Raw genomic sequence first — 24,439 nt, 5'->3', positions numbered from 1 at the left:
CTCTGTCCCGAGCGAGCCAGAGCCCACGCTGCAAACCACCACAAATGCAGTAATTTGACACAAGGAGCAGGTCAGGGACTGAACAAGCACAAAGACTAAATTACCACTTTCCATTAAAGAGAGGGTGGTCCCGCCAGGTCACCACTCAGGTCATCAAGCTAGCAATTTCGGGAGACATGCAGCTGCCTGTGTGCTGTGCGCAGACAAGGTATTTGACTCCTCGTTACCCAGTGTTTTATGAAAAAGTCATCTGAACTGTAAGGGATACCAACAGCCAGATCTGAAGCTCACTGAAGTGAAGAGATGCAAAAGGCCCCCTTGACTTGCAAGCTTTGGATCACACCGGGAACATTTCCATTGATATTTTCCAAACTGTAATATTTGCCTTTCTAAAGTCTATACGTGACTGTTCTTGGATTATAGCTGAGTCATACGACTTACTGTGTGGTTAAAAACCGCCAATAATACAGGTACTAAAGTTGCTAAAAAATACCCCCCCCAACATATATTTTTAAAAAGCGCATACTGTTTTATTTACTAAGTGTTTACTGAAACTACTGACGTGAATTAAGTGTAAGGTCCCAACCACAGCACACTCCCGGGGCTGAGTGAACGAAATGGAGCAAAGTCAGCCAAAAGGAAAAACAGAACAAAACCAATAAAAACAGCGTTCCCAACCCTTCAGCAGTTTATGTCTGCACGCAAACAAAAAGCTGAATAAATCTATCTCAAAGCTGCCCTCTGGACACGCACCTTCTAGCTTAGGTTTCCAGCTCAGCTTCACCTCTGCACTGCTGTGACTGCACCTGATCCTATGAATCGCCCCAAACTGGACTATGGCGTTGTATTTTCTGACAAAAATCTTGGACTTAAGTCTGACATGGAGGTTGTCCTATAAGCAAAACTATGGGGGGAGGTATGCCTACAAGGAGGGTCTAGTCCCATGTTTAAGTTTGGGTTTCAAGAGATCTCCACTCAATTGCCAGCTCTTTCTCAAACGTCGCAAGTGATATCGGGCACCTCACTTAGAGCATTTTTATTGCCTGCAGAAATACTTGGATCGGGCCTTGTAGACATCTTTGCAGTTTCTGGATCAGCAGAATTTACATTCACAAACGGAAGAAGGCAGATATAGAAATAAGCCATCGTATGTGAAATGTTCACATATTATGACAGTAGGGATAATAATTTTAGCAGCAGTAACCACCAATAAGCCATCTTCTCTAGAGTATCTTTTTCCAGATTTCTCCTATTATTTAAAAAAGGATATCTTAAAATGAAATTGTCATGCCTTAAGAATACAGCATAAGCAGAAGGGGGTAGAATGGCACAATGCGAAACTAGTTAAAAAAATTAATGAAACTTTAACATTCTTTGGTATCTGCAATTTTCAGCTGTAATTACACTTTTAGTTTCCCATCTCTTTTTCCAAATGTTTTCTCCAGGAGGCACACATATTGAAATGGAGCAATCTGAGAAAAGTCCTTAACTTTAATGTTAGCCAAAAACTAAAAATAATAAATCTTTCTGAAAGGAAGCTCAGAAAAATAATTTTATGTTCTTTCGTGAGCCAACAAAGATGTAAAAATAAGATACAATCTAGAATGCAGAAATCATTATGCTTCATCTACAACAAAATTGGACTTCCAGACTAGCACTAGGTTTCCGGTCTTCCATGCAAGACATGACTATTTCTACTATATACCTTACAATCTGATTTAAAAAATAACTTTCAAGATGCTGAAGACTTCAAACTGTAATCTTACTTAAAGAAACCATTGCCTCACTCACACAAATATCATGCTATAAAATGGTGCCTGAGGGCAGGATACAGGAGACTACATATATATATATATATTTAAAGTAAAGCTTTGTTTTGGAGAATTTTGCTAAAACCAAACCCTCTCTGGAGTAATCCACAATGCAGCCTTTCATATCTGAATGTGTAAAATCCCCCTGAATACCGTGTTGCTATCAATATTCCTATCAGGTTCCAATAAACTATCTTTGCCCAGAACCTTATGGGGACAAGCAAACCTGAATGATGATTAAAAGTCTGTTAAAAAATCCTTTGATCATTCTCTCTAAAATCATGCATTATTTATGGTGTCAGCAGTATCTGAAACATTTTTAATTTTCATTCCCTTGAAGAACTACACTGACCATTTAGATTTGTTCAGTTGTTTACATTTCGCAAGCATGCTAATCACACAAGTGATAAATGCTATCACTTGGGAATTTTGCATTTTCAATTGACTCTCAATAACTCTTGCAATTATAAACATTAGGTCATAGTCTCAGAGTCTGTCTTTAAGAAGGCAATATATCCTGGAAAACCATTTTCTTTGTGTGGTCTGAGCTCTAAAACACCATTGGCAAAGATTCAGTGAAAACGCAAGCTATTTAGGTTTTTATCCCACAGTAAATATCACTCTTCCACTTTGTTCCTCAAAACAAATGACTATTAAGGCTTTGTGGGCACTTAGCATAACTTCCTACCCATATCTTTTGCACCCAGTAAGTTTCAATGCCAGCTGATGCAAGACGGATAGTAGCAGGATTCAGCTCCTGCACCTGGTCCCAGCCCATGTGCCTGCCTCCACCTCTTTGGAGCTGATGTGTGTCTTGCGAATACAAGGAAAAAAGGTGCTGGGGATGAAGAGCAGGTCCTGCACTTCCTCCAGAGTAGAAGTTACGTGTAAGGAGGTTCAGAACAGTTTTCCTCAGACAGCAGGTCACTGTGTTCACAGTCTTACTCTGATGAGATTTACAGCACCTCCCTCACATGAGAAAAATACTCCCCGTGGAGCATGCATCTTAATTTGCCAACTGGTGGCACTCGGCAAATGTTCTCCTTCTAACAGTAAACCTGGTAGTGGCACAGCGGAGACTGGATTTGACAGGTTTTTGTTCATTCCAGGTCTTAAGCCTACTTTAATACTAGAAAGTAGCCCTTTACTAACTTGTTATCTTGATATACTCTAAGACCAAGGACATTGGCCTCAAAATGTACTTATCATGAAAAAAACACCAAAAACCTTCCCAGGCATTTCAGTGCATGATCCTTAATCTTACTACTGGGTTGATAAATGTTGTCAAGGTTAACTAAACATGTCAGTCAAAAAATAAGCCAGCAAAAAGAAGTTTCTTCCGATAATGTAGAAGAAACCAATACCAGTACTGAGCTGTATAACTGAACGTTTGCACGGCCCACACTCATGCAGCACACACACCCCTCTGCATAAAGCAAGACACGTGCGTCAGCAGCAGGTCTCGGGACAGCCAGCTAGCGCTTCATGAGGGACATGCTAAGCCACAGAGAGGGAAGACAGGCCTTTGGAACGAGTAATTTTCATTGCCAGCCATTTGGCAATGAGAAGACGTTAGCAATAGGGAGATTCCTTTCCCCTTCTCCCCCTGATCCTGCATTGCTTGAAGATTTGAGAAAATGCATCTAATTTCTGCATAGAGCCCAGAATTTTCTATGCCGATTCCATTCCAAAGTGTGCATTGAGATCGCATTCAAAACAAGTGGAACTGAGATCCTAAAACCCACTAACGTTACAGCTCTCTCCTCGCTCTGTCTTTTCTTTAAGGTTACAGCAAGCTTACAGCTGTCACAGCTTAAAATACGGTTTCACATTTCACTGTAATCCATGTATAAATTATGCATATTAGGAATTGTCAGCTTCTATAAAATGCTTCCCAGTGCGAATTTTACATTTGGATTTTCATCTCAACTGACAGATGAGAGAGATCGTATATTGCCTGAGAGAACCTTACTTGTGACACATCTCAGGAGATTAGAGATAATTCGTGTTCTTCTATTCTTTCCCATAATACTTGGTCATTTCAGACTTTTCCAAGAAAGTTAATGTTTCTTGAGGTCTCCACCCATTTTTTACTAAATTAGACCCCCTCTGGACATCATTGCCAAAATAACAGCATGAGATACAATTATTGGCTTTAAGACTGGAACTCTGTTTTCAAATCCTGAACTGGACACAGTAACTGCTCTTAACCCACAATAAGTAATTGTAGCCATAATATAGGATTTGGCTTATTTTTATTTTTCTTTGGTGGATGCCACAGCAAAATACATATTCATATTCCTCTTCATGTTGGGGAACAGAATGCAAAAAGAGTAAAACTGAACCTGCTTTTGGTAGGAGGATCAGATAAGCTACAACTGTGGAAAATGTTCCCAGCCACCTGATCCATCTCAAAGGATGTCCTGGCTCCTCGGTGGCACTGAGCACATCAGCTGCTGCTGGCTCATGGCCCCATGAGCTACAGGCTAGCACTTTTGAAGATCAGGCCTTTAATACAAAGGGTTTAGGTAAGGGATTTGATTTAGGTTGAAATTGCAGTTTGGAATACATTGACTCACAACAAGGAACTTCATCATGTCAGCACCCTAATTTTCTGGAAAAATAAACATGCAAACACAAACACACATGAATCCATGAGTCTCTCTTTCCATAGAATGTTTCACCTAGTTCATTTTACCAAAATGGTACCTTCTGACTTTAATCTTGTTGGATTGCTTAAATGACACAGAATATTACATCTCACTTTACAATTCCGTCAGGATTTGAAAAAGTTATTGGCACTGGTGACTTGTACTTTTTATATTCTATGTGTAAAATTACACAACCGTCACCATGTGACACATGCCTAGACTAAGTCTCCATGTGACTGTATTACTCTGAAATTATCGTCCCGTACCCCTGAGCCCTCCTCACAGTTAGTCACCAACTCCTGCAGTAACTGCCTCTAAGGAGCTGCTAGTGACCATATCTAGCACTAAATGTGTCAGTAAATCTCAAATATTTGGCAAGCTTGGGCTTCTTTCCATCCAGCAATCAGAATGCCTTTGGGGACCATCTGCCACCGTGAGTCATGATTGAGTTGTCCTTCATTCAAGCCCCAGTGAGCTAAAAAATAATAACCCCCCCCCCCCCCCCCCCAGCAGAATCTGACCCAAACCCTCTGGTATTTGTGGTAATAGCCCTTAAATACAGAAGGTCAGGAGAAAACAGTTCTAAAAGTTAGGCTGGAAATTAAGTGCATGGCTGGGACTCATTTGCCTTGACTTCATCCCATATATCTAGTTCCTCATTCCATAGTAAGATCCTACTCATGATAAAAATCATCAAGATTAAGCAATTTCTACACACAGCAGAAGCAACAGCCTTAGCCTTTCTCCCTGGTCACCAAGTGATTTCTAACTTTCTGCAAAGTATTTTTTCAAAGACGCTTCTGTTCTTCTTGGCTGAGAAATACATGGAGAGGTTCCCTGAAGCAGAGAGCTCATTCTCATAATGCTAATTATCCTGTTTAGGATTCCTGTTTACAGTAGTATAGAAAGGATGTGTTTTGTCTTCATGTGCCCTTAAGCAAACCCAGGGCCTGACCTTGCAGCCTCTGGAACACAGTCACGTCTGTTTGGGAGATAACATCGCTCACGTCGCTCCTGTATCAGCTTTCTGCTGGCATCAGTTCAGTTCTTCCTATAAGCAACAATCTCCCTTTCCTCAACCTTCAACTCATTCGAAACTTTTATTGGAATAACTGCTGCTTTCTCAGTTATTCCAACTTTAAGGGTCACTGGAGAGCCAACCTCCAGGTCAACTCTTTGCCCTGTTACTATTCGGTAATGAGCATCTGTGAAAGTCACCTAAACTCACAGAGCAAGACAACCCAACTCTGCGTTCTCCTAGCGCAAGAAAACAAAGCCAAAGTACCCCATCATGTATACAGCAACCTCTGGATTGGATTTGAGCAGGCAGCGCACAGATAAAAGGCTCTTTTCTTACATATGACCTGAGTCACCTAGTCCCAAAACTAAGTTTTAACAACTTAACAAAGAGCAAGGTTCCGTTCTTTGAGCAATACCATAGGCTATTCCTCCAAATCATATCCCCCATGATACTAACCTGCTTCTATATGACAAATGCATAGATCTGCGGATTAGGTACTGAGAAGAACATACTCAAACACTTTTCTCCACCCTCAAAAATCACTACAATAAAATTATGTTAACTTATTAAAAAACATAATTTTTCAAGAATTCCTGCACATCGATGACATTAAGGCTCTAACTGTAGTTTAGCTTTTAAATCATTCCATACAAAAGACTTAACGCGATTTAGGTCCATGACAGAGACTCTGAAATTTAAAAAAACATATTACCCTTCTAGGATTCAGAAATAAAAGTCAGCTTTGCTCAGGGCTAGACAAAACATGTTCTGTTCTGAGTGTGTATTAATAAGCTCCTTGGGAAGATCTTCAATTTAAATACAATTCTGTTTTATAACAAATATTTTCTATATTTCCTTGTTTTGTTTGTTTCCAGGGATATTTGTTCTACGTTAACAATGACAAGAGCAGATTCATAAAGAGACAGAACCATCGCAGGATGTTAAGCACAGCTATGGAAGTCCTTCAGACAAGAGATAAGATTTCCCACGTTCACCGCTTTCAATAACAAAACTAAAATTCCAACCAAACGGCCAGGGAGGAAGGAGGACTTGATATTGAGGCATTAGGCCATGATTTGTGAGACTGATGATTTCAAGTCTGCAGAGGAATTCAGTGGTAAAGCCACAGGCACTAGCACAAAGCGCAGAGCTGGTGTCCTTAACAGCCTGCTCGTGCTGACCCCAAAAGCCTCTAGGCTGGAGTAAGCAAAGCTACAGAGTGGGGACAGCTGGTTTTTTAGAGGTGAGGGCAACACTAGCACTTCCCACACAAGCTGGGACTACAGCGGCTCAACTCAGCTAACCAGACAATTGGTTAAATAACACACGTAAGAAAGAAGATGACTCTGTGCACAGTTCTGCAAGCTATTGCAAGAATCTGAGCTTTGCAGCAGAGTGAAGTTCTCCAAGTCAGATGCTTGAATATAGGTGCATGCAAGCCCTCACCTGAGCATGCCCAGTCTACCCAGTGCAAACCATTCCAAATCCAGAAGCCATATTGCCATGTGAATGGGGCATTATGACTTCACCTGATAAGCCCTGTGTCTTAAAGTGCATTAGTTCAGACTTAACATCACTCAAATAGCTATACAACTGTTAAACCATGCCTGGCTTACCCCTTTCCAAGAGCGACATTGCTTCTTTCTGGCTATAGACCACTTCCCTCTCCCCTTCCTCTGCAGCTGTCCTAGGTCTCATTTCTCATCCTTGAAAGTTAATGACCAGAATTGCACAGGCAAGGTCTCATTAGGGTTTTGCACAGTAACATGAATATTTTCCCACCACTACTGAATATACTTCACAGGATGCCCTGCACCACCACACTTGCCTTTCAAGAGTGATATATCATTTATAGTTCCAGGTCTTCCCATGGTTAAACTCATGAAATCAAACTTTTCCTCCTCTGTCCTTCCCAGCTGATGACCCTCTAACTTCCAGCATCATCTTCTGATAGAGAAAATTACCCCCAAAATCCCACTGGGGCAGATAAATTTACCTCACCCACCACAAGCTGCCTCTTTAACAGATACATGGAGCAGCAAAAGGTTTAGGTAATCTCAGTCGGGGATCAACTCCTGCCAAGTTTTGACCACTATTTATTTTCTCTCATTCCCAAATATTTAAGTATCACAGGTGATGATCCACCATGCAAAAGTGTTAGAAAAGCACAAACATTCCAAAGATTACATATATTCCTCTAGGAAAATATTGGAGAAAGGCAGACTGAGGTGACATTTCTAAAGCAGAAAGAAAATGTATAGTTCTCTCTCTGCAGATGCACACCCCTTTGGTTCTTCTCAAACAACTGAACAAGGGGCATTTCAGCCTCCTCATGGCTCAGGATGCCCCAGGGGAAACCCTGTCTCAGTTCCTCTCCAAATTCTAAGAGTAAGTCCAGAGATTTCCAAAAAAAATAGTCTTTCCCTTATTTATTCAAGTTAACCGGTCTTGCCACCATGCTTTTCAGATTGGGGGTTTCGTGGAGGCTCACCCTGCATCTTCGCATTTCCAGTTCTGTGTTCCCCAAATGGAAATTATCTTCCAAGCCTGGTGTTTCCATAGCCTTCTCCTAACTGCTACATTTCCTGGCTGAGTTTTTCCAGCAGCCTTGTTCAAGCTGACTTGGTGCCCCTTTTTGAGCCACATCACTTCTGTGATGACTCCCTGAATCCTTCCCCAGTGGGTCTTCTCACCCCAAACATCTGTTTGCCCACACAGAGACCCTCCTGCTCCACTCTGCAGGGCTCCCAAGCTTATGCGCCAAGATGGTCCGTCCAGCATGATCATCACGTAAACAGGAATATAATAAAAAAGACTTCTCTGAAATAAACTCAGTGGAAGAGGGTTATTTTTCTGATGAAAATCAGAAATCAGATGTGCATCTTTCCCTATAAGATCACATCCATTTCTTTAATTTTCTCTCGGACTCGCCTCATTGTATCACGTCACATAATATAATATGAAAACCTGTGAAGGGACTGCATAATCCTGCCACGCTCTGATGCTGCTGGCTGCTTCTCCTTTCTGGACATACCCAATTCCTGCTTTGACAGACTTGCACATTCTCCCACTCCCTATAAGACTGAGATGTTTTCCATTTCTGTATTTACTTTCAGCACCGTTTAATAAAGTTAAAATATATCCAAATAAATTTAAAAAATAAAATTTTGAGGCAACTTGGCAGTTCAGAAATGCAAAAGAGCTCTAAGTAGTTGCAAATTAGGATGCAAAGAAGAACTGTGGGAACAATCTGAGGGTTGTAGAACCTGCTTCAGGTGAGGGAATCCAAAGGATCATCCTAGCTGGCTTGCCAAAGATATTTCATACAGCCTTGATCTAAAATGAGATTTGTAGATCTTTTTTTTTTCCCACATCAGTAAGGTGTAAAGTGCTATCACACATAGGAATTGGCTGCTCCTTTCTAGTCCTCTATTCCACATACACTCTACTTAAGCACAGATGCTCAGATGATACAAGGGCATCTAACTTGCACTGAAATCAATGCAGTTAAGCATCTAAACCGCTTTGATTATCTGTGCCTTGGTGCATCACAGGGTTGAGACTAAATTTACACTGATCTTGAAAACACAGGGCTATAAATACAAAGGGCTGTTTACAATTGGCAGTGAAGACACACCAGCCCATTGAAGGTTTCCAACATTTTGTAAAATCGCACATATTTTATTTATTTATTTATTTGCAAACAGCCCAGAACCATTGACTATCCAAATGCATTATGCAAGAATCAAGCTATCTTTTTAAATCCTGCATTACTCACAACCAAAAATAGCTTAAAAATCTATGTTGAGACAAAAAAAGTGCTAAAAAAACAGAACTTAATTGTTCATATGCAACAACTGCTGAGTTAGATCATTCCTTCTAAAACAAAATCAAATTACTTCATCCTGAAGGGAACTGGGAGCCATTTCACAAAAGCCAAATTCCAGAGGCTAAATCCCATTTTCACCATTCATTTAAAGCAGCATAAATCTAGGGAAGCTCAACCAAAGCCAGTGGAGCTACGTCCAATTTGCACTGGTGCCGCAAAACAGATCTTGACTCTCGCTAGCTTTTTAGTTCACAGGCACTAGAAAACAAACAAGAGGTATTCTTGCTGTCTTGGCGGAGGCAGTAATTTGTTTGGCATTTTTATGTGTATAGGCTCTCATATCACAATCCAAACTTCCATTAAGGGAATCCATGTTTTGCCCCCACAGACAGCTAAGACATCGCCAGAGCTTTCCTAACTTTAACAGTTAAGATTCTAAGTTTATAAATAATTTTCTTTTGTTATGATTTTCAGCTATATGCTGCAAGAGGAAAAATTAAGGGCTGTACAGCTAATCCTTTGTCTAAACATTGGCCTTATAATGGGACTGACTAGCCATCCAACTGTAGCCTGTGAACTACCTAGGAGCATTTAACCAAACAGTACATTAAGGAAAATTTACTTTTTTAAGAAGGAAATTTCAAAAAAGATTTTGTAAACAAAAATAATAAAAGCTTACTATAAATGATGCCAAAAAAAAAAAAAAAAAAAAAAAAAGAAAAGAAGTAGATGTTTGGGTCTCGAAGTCTTTTAGAGATAACACATTTAGTTTGAGTAAAGCAGCCAAATAAGCTGCCATGCTCTGCGCGCCTGTTGTTATTTTTACAGCTGCTACTAAATCATGAAAAATTGTGTTGCTTTTACTTGTAAAACTCATACTTCACTAAAAAGCAGTGCCAAAAGAAATTATTATCTCCAAGACACTAATGGTTACGCTTTGCAAAGATATCATTGAAGGTTTGGGGAGGAAGTAAATGCGAATGCCTTCCAGTTAAGACATAAAAGATATAAAGGCATCTTCAGAGACAATCATCTTTATTGTGTATCTAGTAATAAGGAAAAACTTGGAATTAAAGTCCAGAATGTAGCAATTTTTAAAAGACAAAAATATTTCTATCAGAATTTAACTCCTATTTCTGTGTACTCATCAGGTACCTGCCCTTCCAAAGAAGCCTTCTTCATGAACAGACTTAATTCATTCTATATAAATGGACTTAGGCGCTGCAGTTATCTTAGGAAAAAAAAGTGAAGTAGCTTTTCTTTCAGTTTTTGAGATCCAGCAGCAGCAAAATCATTTTCACATTTGACTTGCTCTTCCAGGCCCACATTTTGGAAGACTTTGCTTCTCTTAGTCATAATTACGAAGCAGCTTGGGATGACTGAGGATTGATGTTCCAGTTCTTACCCACAGCAGCCCCAGTTAGTTAGCAGGGGAACTCGGGGATGAAGCATTTGATTAGGACTGCTTCCGAAACTCATGATTCTCAGGCATTTCCCACAAATACCAATCGCATGTATCTCATGAGTATGACACTGTACAGACTTTTCCATTTCTTTTGCTCTGGTTTGCAACTTTTTCCATATATATCCCATTGTAATAGGCAGGATATTGAATCTTTTAAGGCAGCTAATCTTCTCGCAGCTGAGACTAGATTTCAGTAATAAACACTTGGGGTAATTTTTCATTCTCTGGGCCATTGTATTTCCAAGAGTCAAGGTCAAGATGGCATTTAATGGAAGGACTGCTACATTTATTTTGGTTCTTTCTTCCAAAAGAGAAGCCCTACAGAGCAAAGCACCAAACTCTACAACATGGAATACAGCCAGGGTCTTCAGTCCTAATATACAATTAAGAGGAATGTGAATACAGGAAAATTCCCTCTTTAATTCCATGCTGAAGATATACTTGTCACGCATTAAGTCTTTGTCAAGTCCTTAAGGAGAATTTCTTGGAACAATTTTCTTTTCATTGGAACAGCTTATAACTGTAATGGCTCTAAGGTCAATGGAAATGTTTGAAGTCTCTTTTTCCTGGTACTTAAAAATACCCAGCAGTACATATTGCAAATGAGGATGTGTAAATAAATATATGTGTACATGTTAGCCATTCTTTCTCCTGACTACTTGTTTTCTGCTTCTTTTTTCATTCCCCACAGCTATTTTCTTTGGAGATTTTCCAGTGATGTACCATTAACTTATTCCCACTGTGGAAATACTCTGGATATTTTTGCAGCATAAGAAAACATCACAGAAATCTAATTTGTCTCTCGGTGGAGATGAAAAACTATACTTAAAAAAGGAAGCACTTTTTCTTCTTATCTCAAACAGTAGCAGTTTGTTGAATTGGAATGACAGTAAATCACCATAAGTAAACAAAGTCTAGCAAGTTATTTGAAGACTTAATTTACAGGGACATTATGCTATAACAGGAACACTATACCTTCAAGGTAAGTTATCAATTTATTTTTTCCGTGAGGCAACAATAAATATTTTTTCCTCCATTTTATAGGTGAGGAACTAGCCAACACCAATTTCCCATAGTAAACATTAGCAGGTAACTGAAAGACAGAATTCGACATGACATGGCTTATTGAGGAGCACAGAAATTTAGCCCAAGATCTCAAACCACAACTCAGCTCCTTCAAGTCCATCCTACGATTAAACAATCTTGCCTCCCAGGATCACTGTGGTGCCTCCACTGATGTAAATCTGGAAGGGCACCATAGAGACCCCTTCCAGGCGTGCTTAATAAAACCGCTACTCAAATATGGGTCAGTGTGAGGACAAGAAACAGCACAGACAAGACTCTGGCCAACAAACTCAGCTTGAAAAGTCAAGCAGAGAACTTGCTTCATTGGTAAGATGCATTCGGTTTGCTTTAACCACTCTTTGTGCTCTTTTTTCATGGAACATTAAGAAAAATTATGGGGGAATTCCAAAACTGAAGCAATTTGGCCTAAGCCCAAATGAAGTGAGTACAGCTATGGAAGTGCAGACCTCTGCAAATCCATTCTTACAGCATCGTAAGCGACCATTCAAGGGACCAAAAAAAAAAAAAAAAAAAAGCAATCCACAGGTGAGCTTCTAAGAAAAATCAAGAAGAGGCCAGTCCTGCAAACATATTTTAAATATATTCATGCATTCTTTCTTTAGAAAACCTTTTGTGAGGACAGCCTTTTTACTAAAGTTGTATCCCAGTGAAATTCTGCTTTCTCTACAAGTCGTTTTACAACTAAGAGGAAAGAGCAAGTGTGAACTTCGCCTAAAAGATAACTCATTCCCTCTCTCCCCCCTAACTGTATAGAGAGCTTACAGAGCTTGGACTGCTAAAGCAGACTCTTAAAAGATAGGTCCAAAAACTGGGGAGTGTGATGTCCCCTCCTTCCCTCCACCACCACTGATTTAGTGGGTTTGGTCCAGAAGAAGGAAATGTGGTGAAGTAAAAGGTGAGCGTGGGCAGGGAAACCCTTTCAGAAGCAACACTTTAAATATAGTCTAACTGTTTTGCTATTGCACAAGCTGGAAGTCAAGCAGGACGAGTTAGGAGAAAACTGTGTACCATGTTATCTGATTTTTACCTATATTCCATTTTTAAATGTCTTTATCATAAAATCAGAAAAGCTTGAAATGAGAATTTTTCCGAATTTTTCCATGAAAATCCCCAAGAGAGAAAAATATTCAATTTTTCATAGCTCTCCACATCTGTCAATTTTGAAATTTAAAGTAGTTTCACCAACTATTCTCCAAATATACATTTTATGGCCTCTGGCTAGTAGAAACTCTAGAGGAGTAGAAGTACACCTGCTTCAGAAGAAAAAAAAAAAAAACTAACAAGCATTTTTATCAAGATATATCATCCATCAAAACAGCAACGCTTCTACATCTGCCTAAGCATTATACACTATTTTCCATATAAACTATATATTATGTAGCACATCGAAAAGTCAACATTGGAGGCACCACTGAAGTCACAGTCAGAGACAACATGTACCCTGTCTGGCTCATCGTGGAGACAAACAGCCTGACCACGCTCGGGACTGTCTTGCTACTAATTTCCAAGCAGTCAGCAGAGATCAGACCAGACTGCAGATGTGCGTGGCTGCTACTGCGCCTTCCTCCTGCCTTAGGAAGCTGCAGTTAAAAGCATGTATCCCCTAGTAGGATCAAGCATTTACAAAACAGTAGCACTATTAACGCTTGGTCTCGGTCACTCTCCACTTCTGCATCACTAAGAGCTACCAAAGACCGTCATTCCCATTTTCATCCAGTTTTTCCCCTTCCCAGAAATACTATATATTATAAAGATAAAATAATTCTCCCTTCAGCTATTTTTGTTTGAATTATAACTCATTTCAACTCTCGGAGGCAATAAGCTCCATACTAAGGGCTTTATCAGAATTCCAGAGCGCAATATTTAAGAAACAATACTGCTTTCTTTGCTGTAGCTATGATAATAAACGCTATAATGAAAACTGGGTACGATAATAACATCTTGTTGAATAGGCAAGATGTCAGATTTACAATATATGAAATGTGTTGAATATGATCATAAAGATATTAACATTCCACTGAGACATCTGAGCTCTGAGCAGGAAGTTTACAGTGAAATAATGCATCCAACAAAGTCACTTTCTATTTCTTATGAAAAGAATTCTGAGCATACTCAGCTTTTTTGGGTACCTTCACAGATTTTTTAATTGTGAGCTTTTTCCCATTATTCATAAAATATTACTGTAATACATAATGTACTTCTTCAGTCATTTTGCAGACTTCATCATCTAACTTTTTGGACTTATGTGCCTTGTTATGGAGAATTAGGTTGTCAACCTTCACCCTCGAGGGGAGGGTAATGAGACTATAAAGCCGACACAAACACTGCTGTTTCACACTGCAAGCTATGCACCACCAATTTCTCCATAGAAAGACTATTGTTCTTCATACACTTGCTAGTCCACATGAATATTGTCCTATACTACATCAAGCTCTCTTTCTAAAGTAACTTGCCTTTGCCTTATAATAAGCCTATTCATTCTCCAAGAACAACCCTTTAATAATTCAGAATATTACTTTGATTTTGCCTTTCTTGCCCACTTAAAACATCACGTATGCACTGTCTTTAACTCACAGCCTATTTGAAAAGGAAGGAGGAAAAATTCTGATTGATGTGTATTCATTGCTGAATGGCTGCTTATATTAATACAGGGATATATAGTCAATGTGTATTTCACCTTATTTAAACTCCAGTACAAACCATCAATTAAAATGGATGTGGTTGGAACTAAAAAAAAACCCAAAAACTAAAGTACGTGTTTTTAATAACTGGATGCAACTTACATGCTTTATGGACTCATACTTCACTTTTTGAACCAGAATCAACAATGAAATCAACACAATTTGATGGAAAACACTCTTTAAGCAAGAAGGATTTTCCAAACACAACTAAGCTCTGAGATTACTGTCTGCAAGTAAAATTGTTTTTCCCTTCGATTGTTAAACAGAACTACCCTCGAGGAGATTCATAGGAATTGCTTTCTTTCCTACGCCAACGAGGAACTGAGTGCGCCCTGTATGGATTCTGCTCTCCATTGTTTTTGCTTATAATTGGAACAACACAGAAGAAAAGCCAAAGTAGAGCAACAGAATGACATTTGCTACTGTTAGTTTATAAAACAAGCCAGCATTAGTCTGCAAACCGAAACCAAGGAACAGAAAACGAACAACAGAGGGAAAAGTAATCCTAAGCGCAACGCAGGGGGAAGTTTTTACTGTAAATTAAAAGTCAACTCCATTTCCATGGACTGCAGGCCCAACTCTTAGTGAATATGAATTTTAAAGGTGGGAACATTGGTGTGACCCGTATACCATCTGTAAGAGACATAAGCAACATGAGTGAAGGTCACCAGAGCCGACCTTCTCCCTGCCATTGCCTTAACGCAAAATGAGCTCAGTGCAGTCCTCTGACCCCAACAGCTTTAGCCAAAATGACGCTACCATTGAGCACTCAGCAATGATTCACATATTTGGAGAAAAGTCCCCTCAGGACTCAGGGTATGGTGCTGGAGCCAAAAACAAAAAAAGCCCTCAAAGTTGTGAGCACCCAGCACAGTCTCAGTGAAAAAAATCACATATGCCCGAAGCTACCAACACTGCACAGCTGGAGCCAAAAACAAAAAAAAGCCCTCAAAGTTGTGAGCACCCAGCACAGTCTCAGTGAAAAAAATCACATATGCCCGAAGCTACCAACACTGCACAACAGTAAGTGCAACCTCAGACAACATATACCAGGTAAAGTCTCTCTGCACATCTGTAAATCAACAGTTCGGGGCATGCAGAGTAAGCCCAGCACATCTGCTTTGCGTGATCTGGTTGCACACGCACAGCAACCGCTCCCCAAACTCCCGGCAGCCCAGGCTGCTGGGTGAACAGAAAAGCAGGCAGGCACAGCGAAACTCTCAGAAAACCTGTCCCCGACATGTTTTCCTACTGCACAACAGCTTTCACAGCAGCATATGGGCAAACCCACATTATCTGGGTTTTCTAGCAAGCCTTACCTATTTTTTCAAGTGTAGGTCAAATATTTCACCTAAAATTACTTTTCCTTAAGTTTGCAGTATCACCACGGGTGAAGGAAAGCTGAACTGGGCAAAGACTGAGCAGGCAGTTTAAAAATCTGCCCATAGTATGTTCTCCCTGCCCTCACATACCCCCTTGCTTTACTGCGGGGAAGAGAGACTTTCCAACCTGAGCGAAGGAAGGAGGGAAGAGGCCATCAACGGCAGATGCAGCAGCTCCTGTAGCTTAACACGGAGCCTGGCTGGGAGAACAGGCATCTTCCCTGGTGCGTGTTTGTTTATTTGTTTTTGGCTGATGTTTTGTTTGTCTGGGTTCTACTTAAATAGACGAAATCCGGAAACATTTAAATTACGATTGTTTGGGAAGTCATTTCCCCCTTCTATCACCTGCCCTATTTAGATGAAAACACCAGCGAGATAGAATTTTTCTCTTTTTGTGTCTTTAGCTGTCTTCTGCCTGTTCTAGGCCCTTCTTCTTTCCTTTTTCTTCCACGTTGCTCCACATCTTTATCCTTGCATTGCTCGCTTTTCTGTCTGGTCTATTTTGACTGCAGTCGGTACAAAGCAATCCAGCTCCATGGCTCTCTATCACAACCGGAGCAGTAATACAAGCATTAATAACGTCATGCTGTTAGCAAGAGGGACAGCAATCACTTTTTTAAGGACAAAGCACTTGACCTTAGGGAGCATATACAATACTTAGTATAATTACAAAAGTCATATTCCCTTTGGCAGCCTATTTTTATTACATATTTTTTATCAACCACGGGAGGCCCTGGGGCTACTATTTTGTTTGTCTGGAGTCTCTGCACTAGACGAAATGCCCTGGAAAGTCGGTTCATATTTAACCCTATAGTCTGTAGATGAAAAACATAATGTAACGCACCTGGATTTCGTTATCGATCAAACCACCGAGGAAGGCACTTATCATATAGCTCATGGCTGCCAATTTTTAAATTCTCTAAACTGCTTTGATGTGAACATCAAAAACTTCCGGACTACATGAACAACTATTTGCCAGACCTCATCCTTTAATTGTAGTAATTTCTAACTCAGATCATAATTACTTACAGCAATTATGCAATGTTCTGAAAGTTCATTAATTACTCTGGTTCATTTGGGGGCAAATCATCTGTACCGAGAAGACACTGCACACTAAATCCATGGCACCACTGCATTTTGCTGCATGAGGCTATTCTCAAGCCACTAAAATCTATATTAAAATCTATATAATAATCTATATTATATCTATATCTATATGATCTCAGCTGAGCTAGGTATCCCTAGCCTCACTGAAATTTAGTAAGAATCAAGATCCTTAGCCTTAGGATCAAAGGCAGCAAAGTGACCCAGAAAGCCATGGCCACATGAATGTTATATGGAAACCTGCGGAAAAGAAGTGTATGGCTTTGGTGTTGCACTCAAGGTATTCACATCATAACTCCGGGACTCAGAGTAATCTGGTTCATTGGCAAACACAGCAAAGGAACTCAAATCAAACTAAGGACTGACCGGATTCAGAGCTGTGATATCTACAAGTGCTACTTTCAAAGCAATAGTGAGAAAAAATACATAGGAAAGCAGAGACAAATGTTTTACCATCATTGTAGTATACTCTGTTTTGTGAACAAGTAACATACCAAGGCTAAATTTTATTTATTCATAGATACAAAATTCTACCTCTGATGGCAATTTACAGTAAGAGTTTTTTAATTCTATAAACAGACAATATAAATTTTTGAACTGGGAGGATGCTTATGTTTGATCTTGCATGTGTCGATAAACATTGGGCTGGTGAGTTTATTCAGAATTAGTATCAGCGAGATTCTGCAAACAGCACACCTTCCCTGTACATGCCCCATCGTAGAGAGGCTCAACAACTAGTTTTCATGATGATGGTTTGATATAGAGTTCAAAAGGGCCAATATCGCATATATATTGCGGGCTTCTGTATGGGACAAATAGCTTCGTATACGAAGTTCTGACACTCCATGTTTTCAATCTGATGCCTAAGTAACATTGCCGTACCTCCTTTTATTGGCATTGACAGTACACATGGGCGCGTTACAGATGCTGATGCTACTTTGAGGGATCCACGGGCTTAGCAGCTCATGGCACTTCACCATTAAATTACGTGCAAAGGAAGAATTTTTAGTTTGTGGAAATATAAAAAAAACCTCTTGGCAGCTGTGAAATTACAGCTGCTGTATATGTTTACTTTTCTAAAACCAAAACAGAATACAAAACCTTATCCTCTCTTAAATTTTCAGCAAAACCCCACCATGCAGTACATTTCTCTGCAAGATAACTGGAGATTAAGTTCTCCTTTGCTCTAATCAGATAAACTTCTTGTTTACAAATCTTATATTATGATGTCAGTCAGGATTCTTTCAATTCTACTAAAAATAAAACAATCAGCAAAACTTTGGACAGGAAAGACAACAGCATCAATAAAAGAAATCTCTAAAATGAAAAGTCTGGAGATGACATTGTGTCATCTTTGCTTATGCCAGCTAAAAGCTCCAAAATTGTATATAACTTTTTTTCTTTTTTTTTTTTAAACACAGTTGGAAAGCTCTGCAACATGCTCTTTGAGTATCTGGGAACCAAGAACTGAGTATAGTCCCCAAGGGCATATTAGTGAAAGTGCTGCTCTTTGTGAAACAGCTACACTCTAACTTGCAATTACTTTTATCTTTTAAGAATGTGCAAAACGATACAGTCTATAAAAACAATAGTCTCCACCAGCAATATCAGGATTCAACAGAGTAAAAAGAAATCCTTTTGGAGGTATGTGATCTCTGGTTAGCATCAGAATTAAGTAGGGTATAAGTATACATATATTATCTTCTGAAATGCATTTGAATTGTCTTTTTGTTATGAAGTGTAACGTAAACTTTCATGGCAAAATTAAAAACCTGAAGTGTAGTGAAGGCCTCTAAAATACTTCTGGCTGCTGATTTTCAGATGGAGAAGCTGACAACCTCCATTTGAAACAGCATTTTCACCCTATTCAAAACACCTTTTGCTTGAGAAATTCTGCAAAAAGTTACTGATCAAGTTTTTGAGCCAAGATTTGAACCCCAGAACACAACCCTTATTTGCACATGCAACGGTCTTATCTTTACAAGGATTTTATCACAATTAAGGATGGTTCTGCCAAACACCACCCGCGATCTGCTGGTCCCTGCTGGCCCTGCAGAAGGCAGGAGCAGGAATGGCTCCAGCCGTTATACGCGTATAATTACTTGTAATCAGTCCCTTGAGGACCTCGCGCCCTTCACTTTCAGAGCGCTCACCATGATCTCACTGAGAAAGCTGGATAACTTTTCTCCTCATGTGAATAAAAAAAGGTTCTGTTTAGGCAACTCAATGTCATTTGCAAGTTGAGAAGGAATTAGACTAATAGTTTAAGTCAAATAAAAGAAGAAAAAAATCCCTTTTTGCCCGCATAGACAGTAGCCAGAGTATTCATCCTGGATGAACAGATCCAGGTTCAAATGTTCATCTGCCTGATTCAGAGCTAGGATCAGTCAAGCATGATGGGCACCACCCCTTTCTGCATGCTGGTTCTACTATTTTAGCCTTTATTCTTATCAAAAATTCCTCAAAGGGAGCAAAACTATTTATTTCAAGTCACCTTACAACAATATTTAATTATCTAGTGCACAAAGGGATTTACATAATGTGGGGACACAAACACTCTCATTTTCCCATCCGCTTCATGCTTGAATCTTCCTATGACTTGTGCCTGACAAACAGCTTCCTACCAGCAATTGTTAATCTATTAAGTCTGTATATTGTCATTCAGAAACGTATTTACTATAATTAATATCCATTCTGTCATTGATTTCTAACTTAATACAAGATTTATCTCTCCCAATACATAGCAGTTCATTGTGTGATCGGGTTTTGCCAGTATTTTAAAAAAGTGGGCAACAGCAATAATTAAATTTTAGGCTGCTTCCTGACTTAATTATGCCAGATTACATTACAGACTCAGCGTCCTGAACTTGGAAGTGACATAACCCCTGCCGTACCGTGATGGGAACACAGACAAGCCCAGGGGTTGCCTACTCCAGCCACTGCTTTTTCTCATGGGAACACCCACGGTCATCGTCGAGCAGACGGACACAGTTCAGGCAATTCTGTATCACCTTGCTACACGCCACAGAGCCGCGTACTGTTGTAGTGTTTGCAGTGAAAATTAATGAAATGCCAGTCTGCAATGTAAAAGGCTTACTGCTAAGACATACAAAAATAAAATATTAAATACAGGCCATGTAACACACATGGAAGCACTGAAGAAAACTTCAGCAACATTCATCTAATTTAACATGCCAACAAACTGCTTAAAAGTCTATTTGAAGGAGTTAAGCAGGTTAACATGAGTTTCAAACAGCTGAGAGGGCAGAAACACATAATTGGGGCCTCATGCTCTCTTGCATGCTGCCCAGATTTCATCTATTTCAGCTGGAATTTTGCATACAAAGAGAATTCAAAATCTTACAAGACTGTTACAGTCTTAAATCTGCAGGACTCATTCCTCGCACCTACATGATGCGGCCGTTAGTACAGGATACTTTACGCACTTTTCCGTACAAGAGCGTAAATAAGATTTGCGCTGAAAAGATACTGTACAAGCTCCAACTTCATTTTGCATCTGTTCTTCTGCACTCTTATGAAAATAAATACAGAGGACATCTAAAAAAATACAAATCAAACCAAGCCAAGGGCCAGACTGCACACATTCAAAAAGGAAAAATACGTCTAATTATGTACAAGGTTGCTATGACCACAGGGAAAAATGCCAATATATTCTCAGTGCTTGGCCCCACTTTTGGCTTGGCCCTGCTTTTGGCTCATCTTTATTTATGAGTAAATCTGCTAAAAAAAAATTCAAGAAATATTTTTTATTATGAAGAAATGCTATTTTTATTGAAGTGTTCTGCAAACATGCTGATTTTCATAAAAAAAAAAGGCAGGCGGGAAAAAAAGGATGAAATTGTCTTCAATCAAGAACTTATGTTTTGGAAAAGTAATTTTGTTTTGGAATTTTGATATCAGACATCAAATGTATTCCTTTTTCATTTGCATATTTGCATAGCATATCAGTAGTAGCAGTGCATATTGCCCTGTGCCTGGCATGTTATGACATCATATAAAGTTTGTGTCAAACTGTCCCTTCTACACAAACAGACACTTTGGCCTAGAAAATAAATTAGATGTGTATGCTAATACTAAATAGCAGCTGACATTAGCTATCTTTTAAAACTATCTCTAACAAGTATTTCAAGTACTGTATTATGTATAACTATTGTCATCATGAAATAGCGGAAAAACAGGCTAGGAAAATAAGAGAATAAAATTTTGTAAGAGTAATTACTAGAATACTGAAATTAAGTTTCTCAGGAATCTAAAGTGAAAATTTTCCAAAGCCACAGTCCTTTTGAGTTTCCTTTCCATCTGAAGTTTTCAAAACATTTGCTGTCATTCCAAACTCGAAAACTGGATCCCAAAGTACCTGAGCGTCCTATGAAGCACAACCTGCCTCGAGACACCGCAGGCTTCGCCAACAATTGCATGTGCTTCCTGCCACCTTGTTACTAAGGGAACATGTCAACGTCAGCCTAGAAATACCACTGAAACTTGAATGCAGATGTGTCCTGCGGGGGTTACGCTCACGTGTCTGCTGGAGGCACACCTGGCTTCCAGGAGCAGTTGTCAAGTCTGATGAGCCGCGTACCGTCATCACGGAGCTGCTGCCCCGTGCCGGTGGTGCTCCTCACCCCAGCCTTAGCTGCCTGCTCTCACGAAGGCACCACAACTCTCGTGGTGTGCTTTGACTTGGATCCCTATCCAATTCCCTTGTCCTTGAAAACATGCAATTACGTGGAAATGGATTTTGTCTTTTGACATCAAGGCAGTCCTAGCAGTCATAGTTATAGACAAAATTTGAAAACATCACCTCAAAAGCCCTGACCTAGAGGGCAATCTCCTGATTTGCAGACCTTAATTCGCAGCCTGGGATGGTTAATGCTGCTTCGGACCAGGGAGAGGGGAGAGCCGGGGAGGAGGGAAGGCTCAGCAGAACCAGAGCCCAAAGGTCAGCAGTACCTCAGCGAGGATGAAAGAAAGTACGAGGGGGACTTGGCAGCTGGACAGATTCTTGCTTTCTTTGCACAGTGACCCACAGCAGCCGGTGCAGCCTGCAAAGTCTTCATCCATTACACACAAAGCAGAAGCACTTTGCTAGGACAGACCTGGGGACACGCAGCAGCGAGGACATAACTAGCGGGAAGGCCACACGTGCACTGTTTTTGTGTAGCTCCTTCCACTCCTGCCCTTCTCCTTCAGTAACTCTCCGCTTTCTCTCAGAGCAGCCTTGTCCGCCCCCCATGCCCTGCTCCTGAACCAGAGACGGGCTGGGGGGTTCCCCCAAGAGCACCCCTTCTTTCCAAGCCTTACACTCTGCCAAAGCACGCTGAGCACTCCTGCACTCCACAGAGCTGCCTAAAACCTGCCCCACCTTCACAGGGCAAGGGAGAGAGAGCGGGATTTAGCAGCAGGAGTGAGGGAAGCCGGGAAGGTCTCTAGTCCCCACGTAATCCTTCATAGGGCACATAAGGATGCTACCCCTGCTGAGAACTGCATAGCATATTTGGCCATGGCCACCCAGCTGCCGGAGTGGGTGAAGGAGCCCCAGGTGTGCGAGTGAGGCAGCACGCTGCTGCACTGTGCTTTCAGAGTGCTCAAATATTTATGCCAAGCAGAAATGAAACATTTCACTGATAGAAGTGTGTGTGGGGGGGGGGGGGGGGGGGGGGGGGGACAGAGAGAAAAGGACCAGCTTTTAAATGTCTCTCATTTGCTAATTTCTGTAACACTCTTCATGAGCGTCAATGTGCTTTCTCACATTTTTGATATACGCAATGGCTTCCCACACATGCTTGCAGGCATACACACACAGAGCACAGCTGCTTCCACAAGGTAACCTCTCCCAAGAAGCGACTACCATAGATTAAACATGTCTTTTGGGGATGGGAATAATCAGAGCCCATCAGTAAGGTCATATGCGTGTGCTTGTTCTCTGTGTACACTTCTCAAAAAGCACATCTACTGTCAAGTGTTCCGGGACATTTGTCACCATTAAAACAGCTTTAAAATTCTTCTGAAAACAGATGATATTTCTCAAATACACAGCTGAAAAATGAAAACTCAGGGTTGGATTCAACTCTTTTAGTTTGAGAGGCCTATGCTGAAGTCTCCCTCCAAGCTGGTTGCTGAAGAAGTTACTCATTCTGAGGGTATGATTCATCCACCTAAAAGTAAATGTCTTCTGGGTAGGATGAATCCAGCTGATTTCACTGATTATACTGCAACTGATGCAGCTGCGGGGCTGCAGCCCCCATGCACTCCCAGACGTATCCATGCAGGTCAGAGGAAGCCTCTCTCAGAGACCGTATCAATAACTGACAGCTCAAATGAGGCGACCCGAAAACACACACCTCCTCTCCAGCAATGCCTTTGTCGAGGTGACATTTGCAGCCTGCTTACTAAAACCTTTCGCTGGGGCAAAAGCCACCAGAGATGCCGGCAGCGTTGCCGCACGCCGCGAGCGACGGCAAAGGCAGCGCCGGGGCAGCCGGCCGCAGCCCTCCGCGGGGCAGGGCAGAGGGCAGGAGATGGCACAGCCCCGCCGCGATCGCGCGTGTCCCCCCTCGCCGCCGAGAGCCGCGGACACGCGTGCCGCCCGCCCGCCGCCGCCCACGCGTGCCGCGCCGCGCCGCCTCGCCAGCCCTCCGCGCCCGCGGCGCTCACCTGAAGCAGGTGGTGAGCTCGCCCGTGGGCTTCAGGCAGGGGTACCGCGTGGTGGCGATTTTGTTCTCGGAGCAGACCTCCCTGCGAGAGGGCGAAACACACCGGGAAAAAAAGGAAAGGAAAAGGAGGCGGTGGGTGGGGGGAACCGGCGGGAGGGCAGGGGCGGCACCGGGCGGCGCCGCGGCGGGGGACCCACCTGTCGCCGTCCTGGGGCTCCTCCCGGTAGGTCCAGGCGTGCCCCAGCGCCAGGAGCAGCAGGAGCGGGGCCAGGCTGCGGGCCGGCCGCCCCATCGGGCCGCCTCTCCCCTGCGCGCCGCGCCGGCTCTGCCCGCCCCGGCCGGCGGCGGGGCTGCGCCGGCCGCCGCTCCTCCCGCCCGGCGCGGGGCCGCCCCCCGCCGCCGCCAGATGTGCCCGCGGGGAGGGGCCGCGCCCGCCCAGATGTGCCGGCAGATGTGGCCCGGCGGCTGGGCGCGCGCCGCGGGGACGGGGCAGAGCGGGGGGACGCGTCCCGGGAAAGGCGGGCGCGCTGCGGCCGGGGCGCCGCATCCAGATGTGGCGGGGCGGCGGCAGATGTGCGGGGCGCCGGCGGCGTGTTGCGGGGCAGGACCCGCGCCCCCCTCCCCGCCCCACGGGGGAAAGGTGCCGGGGGGCACCCCGGGGTGAGCGGGGCAGAAAGCGATGGGAAGGGAGAAGTCCTGAGCCGTCGGGGTGACAAGCGGCTCTCGGTGCACCAT

At 41.9% G+C, this 24,439-nt stretch overlaps 1 protein-coding gene across 1 annotated transcript in view; it reads right to left on the bottom strand.

Moving 5' to 3' along the window:
• Window positions 1-24,048, bottom strand: part of LOC112991932 (collagen and calcium-binding EGF domain-containing protein 1) — a 108,979-nt gene extending 84,931 nt beyond the window's left edge. The window contains exons 1-2 of the mRNA XM_064502288.1: window positions 23,902-24,048; window positions 23,706-23,786 (exon numbers count right to left, since the gene is read on the bottom strand). Of these exons, the coding sequence (XP_064358358.1) occupies window positions 23,706-23,786; window positions 23,902-23,996 (176 nt within the window). The 5' untranslated portion in view covers window positions 23,997-24,048. The remainder of the gene's footprint in view (window positions 1-23,705; window positions 23,787-23,901) is intronic.
• Between the last annotated feature and the right edge of the window lie 391 nt (window positions 24,049-24,439).

The sequence above is a fragment of the Dromaius novaehollandiae genome, chromosome Z, assembly GCF_036370855.1.
Source record: "Dromaius novaehollandiae isolate bDroNov1 chromosome Z, bDroNov1.hap1, whole genome shotgun sequence".
NCBI lineage: Eukaryota > Metazoa > Chordata > Aves > Casuariiformes > Dromaiidae > Dromaius > Dromaius novaehollandiae.
The sequence above is the reverse complement of the archived record's forward strand: the minus strand, read 5'-3'. Positions and strand labels throughout refer to the sequence as shown.